This window comes from Rhinopithecus bieti, unplaced genomic scaffold, assembly GCF_001698545.2.
Source record: "Rhinopithecus bieti isolate Rb0 unplaced genomic scaffold, ASM169854v2 scaffold_8, whole genome shotgun sequence".
Taxonomy (NCBI): domain Eukaryota; kingdom Metazoa; phylum Chordata; class Mammalia; order Primates; family Cercopithecidae; genus Rhinopithecus; species Rhinopithecus bieti.
The window spans coordinates 2,896,324-2,906,387 of NW_016803211.1; the positions used below are offsets into that span (position 1 = coordinate 2,896,324).

The window sequence follows — 10,064 nt, forward strand, 5'->3', positions numbered from 1 at the left end:
ATATATTTTGTCTAACAGTAGTATACCATTTCTGGAACTGTTTAGAATAGCCCACATAATAAAATTACATAGGTACTGCTTATCGTTACCTGGGTTAGGACTCAGTTCTTTGAAATTCTCTAACTGGTCGTGATCCTATCTTAATAGAAGATTTCACAGTGATTTTTTTTTTCAGTTGTTTTTCTTTATAGTGTTGAATTATGGCCACGTAAGTGGGTATCTCAAAGACAGAGCAACTTGGGCCAGAATCAAAACTGCTAGAATAATACCAAGCTATGGAACAGGATATGGCGGGAGCAGACAGATCTTAGATCTAATTCCAGCTCAGCCAAGTTTGAGCTGTGTGACCTTAGGCAAGTACCCTAACCTCTCTGAGCCTCAGTCTCCTTGTCCATAAAAAGATGATGTTTCCACCTACCTCACAGGGTTATTGTAGGAGTTAAATCAGTAGATAGACAGGGCAGCTGGTTAAAGCAGGCCCTCAGTAATCTTGGATTACTTAGACACTGTCATCTTGGATTAATGGTGCAGATTTACTAGTGGCCAAGTCAAGACCCAAGTCACTTCAATTGCCCCACCACTGTGACCGGCCCACAGAACTCTAGTGCCCTGAAACTGTGAAAGGACTACTTTAAAACTCCATCGGCATCCTTGAAACCCAGCTCTCAGCCCACTGCACTCGGGATAGTTTTGTTTCCTCCTTGAGTTATTTGATGTCACAGCCAGTGGCTGTCAAAGCACCATATAAATGCTCCCAGGAGCTGTTTTTTCCTGCCATTATCATTATATTTGCGATTATAGCTGCTCACATTGATTTTCTGCTCTGGGCAGTGGCCCCTGGTAGGTGAGCAACTGAGAACAGGCTTGTTTTATTATAGCAGAAAGGAGCACTGCCCTCAATGATTTGTACCTGTCAGAAATTCCCTTTCTGTTCTTTGAAGACATTAAACAAATAGAAATCCCCAAGAGGAGGGTCTTTGCCGGGACAGTGATGTGGGCCCATGTGCTGTGAAAGCTTCAGGAGAGTGAGCTCACATACACACTTCTTCCTAGGAGGCAGTTTCACTTCATTGCCAGCCTCAATAGAAATAATTAACCACATGGAGAGTTCTATGCCTAACTTTGGGGGACCCATATGAAAAAAAAGTTTGGAAATAAAATGGCTTTGTAAGCATTTAAAATAAAGACGTGGAGAAAGCCACTTACTGCAATCATAAATCCTTAATGGCTTCAGAGTCTGGCAGCTGTCTAGAGAGCATATTTTAGGGAGGATTTTATGGGGTATTTGTAACAGTTAGCTTTTGCTGCTTAGAAAACCACCCCCAGGCCAGGCATGGTGACGCATGTCTGTAATCCCAGCACTTTGGGAGGCCAAGGCAGGAGGATTGCCTGAGGCCAGGATTTCAAGGCTAGCCTGGACAACAACCTCATCTCTACAAAAATTTTTTGAAAACCTTGGCCAGGCATGTTGGCACATGCCTGTAGTCCCAGCTACTCAGGAGGCTGAGGCAAGAGGATTGCTTGAGCCAAGGAGTTCAGGGCTGCAGTGAGCCATGATGGTGCCACTGTACTCCAGCCTGGGTGACAGAGTGAAACTCCGAAACAGCCAAAAAAAAAAAAAAAGGGTGGGTGGGGGGAAGAAAGAAAAGCCACCCGCAAAATTAAAGGAATGAAAGAGTTCTCTCTCTCACGAATCCGTGGGTTGTCTGGACTCTTCTGGTCTGGTCTGGTCTGGCTTGGCTGGGGCTGGATGGTTTAGGCTGGCCTCACTCACAATGAGGGGTGCCCAGCTGTGTAGATGCTGTATTGACATGGCTGGGGCCTCTCTCCACTGGTCCCTCCTGCTCCAGAAGGCTAGCCTAGGCCCTTCACGCTTGGTGGAAGAGTTCCCTGCATCAAGAGGGAATGCATGGGCACTTTGTGTACCTCAGCTGGCATCCTATTTGCTATTATCCCATTGGCCAAAGCAAGTCATGTGGCCCATCCTGGAATCAGCCTGAGAGGGGAGTAGCCAAGGGAATGGATTTAGAAAGAGGAATTATGGGCGTGATTTTTCACACAGTCTGACACAATATTAATGTTTAATAATTTAGATCCAAGAAACTATAACAAGAAATCACCTCATGCAGGGATTCCAACACAAGTCTTATAGAGAGTTTAATGCTAAAATTTCAAAACTCAGGGGCGATGTCTCTCCAAATTTGCTAATTGAGATAATGGAGAGGCAAGGCTGCATGAGATTTCTGGATAGTGGAGGTCCCTTTGCTTTTGCAAAGCCAAGGACACTACTTGGCGTCATTGGGTTATGTCTTATGCTGGTGCCCACCCCACAGGTGATACAAACTCTCCCTAGGGGATTTAATAGACTTCTTGCCGGGCTCGGTGGCTCAAGCCTGTAATCCCAGCACTTTGGGAGGCCGAGACGGGCAGATCACGAGGTCAGGAGATCGAGACCATCCTGGCTAACACGGTGAAACCCCGTCTCTACTAAAAAATACAAAAAACTAGCCAGGCAAGGTGGCGGGTGCCTGTAGTCCCAGCTACTCGGGAGGCTGAGGCAAGAGAATGGCATGAACCCGAGAGGCGGAGCTTGCAGTGAGCTGAGATCCAGCCACTGCACTCCAGCCTGGGCGGCAGAGCGAGACTCCGTCTCAAAAAAAAAAAAAAAAAAAAAAGACTTCTTCTGACTTACTCACTTCCCCTTTTTTATGAATAAAAAACATTATAATCTTTACTTTTGACTTTTTTTAGCTGTTATTCCCTTTAACAAAATCTGGCCTCAGTGGTACGTGCAGGATGTGACTGGGTATGTGCTCATGTGCGTATGACCCGCTTCACCTGGATGCTTCTCTGACAAGTGTGCAATTGTGTGCTCGTTCCAGGCACCTCTCTGGTGCTCTTGGGGAGGTAACAGAGAGACACTGGACTGCAAAGTTCTCAGTGGGAGCAGTGACTGCCCCTACCGCAGTGGTTTCTCCATCCAGAAGTAACTTGTCTCTCTAGTCCTTCTGTGTGATGCCTAATAAGGGATGGTGGAGATGAAAGAAGCTAATGCCAGGGAAGGCAGCCCAATTTCCTGACACAGGGCAGTAGTTTCAAATATCTGCTTAGCTGTGTGGTTGGAAAACCATTTCCTAGGAGAAAAATCAAAGTTCAGAAAAATTCTTTTTTGGGGATCGGGAGGAAAATAGATGGGGCCCCAGGGGCAGATGAGATGGGAGCAAGCTCTCCACTCAGAGTTAGGGAGGAGGACACAACCATGAAATCCACCCCCCACCACCCCACTTCTCCAATTCCGCTTAGTGCACTGAGGAGGCTCCACAGCTCTGGGTTTGCCTGAGGCATGTTCAGAGTGAACGCCACGTAAACAACAGCCTGGAAGGCTGGCACGGGCCCACAGTTCAGGTAGAAGCATGTGTAGACTACATTCCTGCCAGGCCTATGTAATAGCAATCGCCACAACCTGCTATGAACAGAGGGCACTCCCTCCCGGCAAGGGGCATGCCTTTAGCTCCACACTTGGCACCAGCAGAGGCCCCAAGGCCGTAGGAAGATCGGGGTAAACCAGGAGAAACTGTCGCAGAGCAGAGGTACTGCAGAAAGAATCATGCTTTAGAGAGAAAGGGCTTGGTGCTAGAGCCCTGCTTTCCCTTCTGTCAACCAATGACCTTGAACCAGGCATCCTACCACTCCAGGACTTTACTTTTGGTAAGAGGAACTCAGTTTGATAGGTGTATTAGTCTATTCTCATACTGCTCATAAAGACATACCCGAGACTGGGTAATTTATAAAGGAAAGAGATTTAATGGACTCACAGTTGCACATGGCTGGGGAGACCTCACAATCATGGCAGAAGGCAAAGGAAGAGCAAAGGGATGTCTTATATGGTGACAGGCAAGAGAGAGCTTGTGCAGGGGAACTCTCATTTATAAAACCATCAGATCTCGTGAGACTTATTCACCACCACGAAAACAGCATGGGGAAACTGCCCCCATGATTCAGTTATCTCCAGCTGGCCCCGCTCTTGACACATAGGAATTATTACAATTCAAGGTGAGATTTGGGTGGGGAGACAGGGAGACAGAGCCAAACCATATCAATAGGATACCAACCTCTCCCACACCTCTCATCCCCAAGGCCCCTATTTCCTGGCCTACTTTTCCTTTTTGCACAGCACTCATCAATTTCTAATATGCCATCTAATTTACTTATTTTTTGTGTTTATTGATGAGTGTTTCTCTTTTCTCAGTAAAATATTAGTTCCTCCAGGGCAGGGATCTTTGAAAGTTGTACTTACTAGTGTATCTCATATACGTAGAATTGTGCCTGACATACAAAAAGGGTTCAATAGGTATTCACTGGATGGATGTTGAGTAATGACCTTGAGGGATGATTTCTAGCTTCACCATTAATGTATCGGTAATCTATTGCTACACAGAACAAAGTATCCCAAAGTTGGTGGCTTAAAACAACAACCATTTATTATTTATCGTGATCCTGTGGCTCAAGAGTTCAGGCAGGGCCACTGGGTAGGTACTGTGCTCCTGATGGCACCAGCTGCGTTCAGCTGTCCACTGGGAATGGCCAGAAGGCTTGAGAAGGCTTTGCTCACATGTGTGGTGTCTCCGTGGTCCTTCATGTGGTTCCTCTCTTTCCACGTGATGCCCCGTAATTCACAGGTCTGGCATGAGCCTCTTTCACACTAACTGGATTCCCCACAGCAAAAGCCAGAAGCTGCCAGGCCTTAAGGTCAAGGCCAGTCCAGGTTCTAGAGAAAATAGGTTCTCCTCTCTCTCTCTTTCTCTCTGTATGTCAATGAGAGGCTATAAGCACAGAGAGGGAAGGAACTGAGGGTGGTTACCCTTGGAATCTGCCTAGCATATTATCCCATGCTGTGCAGATGTATGCATTCTCAGTAAGCATTTTCTGGGCACCTTCTAGGGATGTACAGATCACCACAGTGCCCAAAACCCTTCTTGCTGTCACAAAGCTGATCCCTAAATGAGCGCTGGAGCCATAAACCTTTTAGCTCCAGCTTAAAAGTCCTCTCCAGCAACCCCCTCCCACAGCAAGAATGACAGAAGTGAATAATTGACAGGCTGCTTGATGGGAGATTGGGAGACTCTTTGGCCAAAGTTGATGAGCATCTCCCTGGCTCTCTTCCAGATTCCACAGATGGTGAGGGTGACTGGAGTCTCTGGTCTGTCTGCAGTGTCACCTGTGGGAATGGCAACCAGAAACGGACCCGGTCTTGTGGCTACGCATGCACTGCAACGGAATCGAGGACCTGTGACCGTCCAAACTGTCCAGGTGCGTTTACCTGAGTGTGTAGTTCGAAGTTCAAGGGGAAAGTTTTTAATTTATCATTAAAAACTTAGTAAAATTGTCTTTTAAAAGATGTAACTACTTTTCTTTTTTGTTGTTGTTGTTGTTGTTTTGTTTGTTTGTTTTGAGACGGAGTCTCTGTCTGTCGCCCAGGCTGGAGTGCAGTGGCACAATCTCGGCTCACTGCAACCTCCGCCTCCTGGGTTCAAGCAATTCTCCTGCCTCAGCCTCCTGAGTAGCTGGGATTACAGGCATACACCACCATGGCCAGCTAATTTTTGTATTTTTTTAAGTAGAGAAGCGGTTTCACCATGTTGGCCAGGCTGGTCTCAAATTCCTGACCTTGTGATCTGCCCGCCTCGGCCTCCCAAAGTGCTGGGATTATAGGCATAAGCCAAGATGTAACCACTTTTCTAATAAGACTTCTGACCAGAGTGAGTCAGGAGGTAATTGATGAGCTGAATGGATTTTCTGAGTCTTATGCACAATTACAGTGGCCATGACCTAAAAGACAATGCCGCATTGTACTTATTTAATTTAGAGGAGGGACTCTGGTTTGGTTGGGTTTTTGATGTGGGATTTGTTGTGCCTTGAAGAGAAACAGAAGGCAGACACTCATGGTCTGATGAGGAAGCCACGATGAGAGGCTTGACAGCCATCTACAGGAAAAAGACACAGCTCCATACCAGAGAGTTGCCAAAGGGCCCCAGGAGCACAACCTGGGGCATCTTGGTAGTCAACTATCACTTTATACTGCATTGTCAGTGCTTCAAAAACTAAACTAATTGCACACTTGGTGAGAGGTCATGTTGAGAGTCAACAATAATTGTGATTGACTGTAGCAGTAGTTGTCAAACTATGGCCAGGTCTGGCTCAAGAACTGTTTTTGTGTGTCCCGTACATTTTTAAAGTGTTGTGAAGAGAATAAGAAAGAGAAGGAGGAGGAAGAAGAATAAAAGGAGAAGGGCATGGAGGAAGAGAAGGAGAAGGAGGAGGAGAAAAAGGAGGAGAAGGAGGAGGAAGAGGAGGAGGAAGCTGCAACCAAGACCATATGTGACCCACAAAACCTAAAATATTTACCCTCTGACCCTTTACAAAAAAGCTTAGTAACTCCTGGTGTATAGTCTTACTGTGTATTTCCCATTGCCAGGTAGAATACCAGCCTAAAATAATATCTTAGAGTCTTTCAAGAAACCACACATTCCAAATGGCTTCGGCTGAAAAAAAATTCAGAGACAGAAAATCTGATCCCCGCACCCCAGACTTCCTTTTTCTACCTCTAGACACTCTGTTCTCCTACCAGAGACATTTGGAACAAAGGACAAATGAAAGCACAAAGGCGTTTCTGAGGAGAGAGAGGAAGAATCAGATTGGAATGAATGTGTATGTTAGCAAAAGGGGACATGTAGAAAACGGGGCTGAAATGCAAGACGTGGCAGTTCTGGCTCCATGTCACCCATGCAGATGGATTTCAAAACAGTGGAGCAACCATTATGGTGCTTTTCCTGACTTTCGCATGCTCATTAGGATGAGCTGAGCTGGAAGCCTGGTGGGTGGAATCTGGATGTGTAGAAAAAAGCAATAAATAATAACAATATGAGGAGGACAGAGAGGGAAACAGGAAGGAAATGAAAAAGAGAAGAAGAATATGAAGTAAAAGAACATGATGATGAAGGTAAAAAGATGAGGCAAAAGAAAATGACAATAAAGGTGAAGAAGAAAAAATAAAATAGATGATGATGAAGAAGATATTTTGAGTACTTAAGTATCAAGCAAATGGCTCAAGTCCTTATAGGTATTATTTTGTTTAGTTTTAGGTATTTACAATTGTATCCATTTGACAGCTGTAGAAACTGAGGCATTAACTTGCCTGGAGTCACACAGACAGCAAGTGATCAACCTGGAATTTGAATCCGAACAGTCTGATTACAGAGTTAATATTCTTCATCATTAAACTCTTTGGTCTTTACCAAGAGAAGGGTATTGGAGTCAGCCAATGCTGTCAATGGACACAGACAGCATTTGAAGTCAAGGTTTGGGGGCTTGCCTGTTGTTTTCTCTTCCAGAGCTCCCATCCAGACTCAAAGTGGTAGATTTAGGTGCCTTGTCAGGGGAAGGCTTCCCTCTGCCTCCATTTACAAATGTTTCCTTCCTGTTTTCTGTCACCGCGGAGAGCAGTGTGACCAGGAGCCCTCTTCACACCTTTTCTTCTCGTCTGTCCTCACCCTCCTTCCATCCTTTCTGCCTCTCAGTTCCTGGCTATTGCAGCTTTTCTGGGCTCCCTTGGAACATGAAGGATTTCCTTTTTCAGGATCTCTTTCCTTGTTTGATTCGTTGATTCCCGGCTTTCCTGGAAAGACTCATGGGGCAAAGTCCCCCTGGCCTGGCAGTTATTACACTGTAAAAGTTTGTCCTGTAGGTCAGCCCTGCAAATAAGTTTGAGGTGCCTCACATAAAATCAGAGAGAGCTCCTTAAAGGAAATCAAGTCAGGGAAACCAGCAGGGAAGGCCAAGGCTCACCAGCAAATGTTACCGCAGCGCCTCACTCCCTCCTCTTCTTATTGCTTTAGCTTGCACCGGATTCCTGATTGTAAAGGAAGCTTGGTTAGGGGTGGCCATTTGGGTGAGCCAGTAAGTTTGAGTAGAGCTGGGTTCAGTTCCTCAGAGCAAATTATGGGAAGCCCAGCTTTTTCTTTCTGAAGCATCACCAGCAATGCTAAATGTCCTAGAATATGAGATAACTCTTCTTGGCTATGCATTGTAGCATCCTCAGTGAGCTAGACAAAGAATGAGCAAGACAGATATTCAAGGGAAAACTATCACCTAACACTTCCCACTTACTGCTCTAAGTACTTTCTTTACACCAACTTATTTCATTATTTCAACTCTAGGAGGTAGGGCAATTTGTTCTCCCCATGTACAGATGTAAAAACTGAGGCACACAAAAGTTCACTGGCTACCCCAAGGTCACGTGGCTAGTAATGATTTCAACTCTCACAGTCAGTCATTAAGAACAAGATATTAACCACTACGTTCTATTGCCTCTGGTTTAGTTCGTCACCCTGACACCATGCTGGCATGTGTCCCCCACTGCCCAAATCCCCATCGCCGGCCCCGTGAGTGAGTTCCTAAGGACTCATTCAGGCACATTTGGATCTGATTTCATGCTGCCAATGTATCTTGGGTTTTAATACAGTTTCTGCACTACTACCTGCTTTTTACTGTTTCCTCTGTTGGCAAGTTTCTGCCCGTGAGTAGTAATGAATACAAAAAAGGCTTTGTTCAGGTGTATTTATTTTGTTATTGTTGGGGGGGAGATAACTTTCCATATAATGATGGAAAAATGAGCTCTTGTCTGTGTTTAGGAATTGAAGACACTTTTAGGACAGCTGCCACCGAAGTAAGTCTGCTTGCGGGAAGTGAGGAGTTTAATGCCACCAAACTGTTTGAAGTTGGTAAGATGTTTTTCTTTTTTAATCCAAATATTGACTTAGTGCCTCGGAGATTCCTTTTGCCTTTGCAGTGCCATCCTTGGATCCACGTAAATGTTTCATTTTCCTTTTCTGGGGTCCAGTGCTCCCAGCATGTGTCTTGCTTGCTGAATATACTTCAAGCAAGAGAAAACAGTCCTGAGCCTCCTCCACTGGACCGAGCGCTTCTGGGTTCACTCTGCTGTCTATGCAGTCTTCACAGCCAGAGGCAGATGGGGCCCATCTCTCCTCTTAGCACAGAATAAGCCCATAGCAGGGGCTCAAGTCACATGGAATCTGTTCTTACTCAGCCTTCATTGGGTGTCCTCAAGAAAATCAAGAAATGGTGCCCTCAGTTCTCCAGCAGAGGGAGGGAGGGAGGGGAAGAGGGAATTTTCTCAAAATATTGCACCTCCATCCCCTGCAAGAATTTTTCATAAACCTTTGGTACATTCTGCTACTTGTCCACTAGAAAATGCTAGAGAAAATGCAATAAATGTGAAGCAAACAAAATGGAAAGTGACTCTTCAGGTGCAAGGTGCAAGCTTACTTTTTAAAAATAGCTTCATGTGCTTCTCTATATACTTAAGGATTGTAGAAGGGTAAAATTCCTTCTACCCCAAAGCTTTTAGCCACCCGAAAGTTCTTACTTAGCCTCTTCACATCTGCCCTGCCTCCTCAGCCAAAATTTAGCAGTCCTGAGTCCTTTTTTTTCATAGCCCAGCTATTTGGGAGCTGATTTGGTGAATAAAAAATGTTCCTCAAATGCCTATTGGGGTCAGGTAATGGGGTCAGGTAAGCATCCAAGTAGAACAAATCTAGAATAAAAGGAAAGACGAAAAGAAAGTCTGGAGGAAAATAATGGTTCTAGCACTATGACGAAAAGAAAATGAGTCTGGGCACAGGACTCACGCCTGTAATCCCAGCACTTTGGGAGGCTCAGGCAGGTGGATCACCTGAGGCCAGGAGTTCGAGACCAGCCTGGCCAACGTGGTGAAACCCCATCTCTACTGAAAAGACAAAAATTAGCTGGGCATGGTGGCGGGCGCCTGTAACCCCAGCTACTCTGGAGGCTGAGGCAGGAGAATCATTGAATCCAGGAGGCAGAGGTTGCAGTGAGCCAAGATCGCGCCACTGCACTCCAGCCTAGGCAACAACAGCAAAACTCCATCTCAGAAGGAAAGAAAAGGACAGGAAAGGAAAGGAGAGGAGAGGAGAGGAGAGGAGAGGAGAGGAGAGGGGAGGAGTGGAGAGGAGAGGGGAAGGGAG

At 45.7% G+C, this 10,064-nt stretch overlaps 1 protein-coding gene across 2 annotated transcripts in view; it reads left to right on the top strand.

The window, feature by feature from the left end:
• The window catches only part of ISM1 (isthmin 1), a 78,551-nt gene that overhangs the window by 61,334 nt on the left and 7,153 nt on the right, over positions 1–10,064 (top strand). For both annotated transcript variants that reach the window (XM_017869302.1, XM_017869306.1), the window contains exons 4-5: positions 5,167–5,310; positions 8,691–8,780. In XM_017869302.1, the coding sequence (XP_017724791.1) occupies positions 5,167–5,310; positions 8,691–8,780 (234 nt within the window). The remainder of the gene's footprint in view (positions 1–5,166; positions 5,311–8,690; positions 8,781–10,064) is intronic.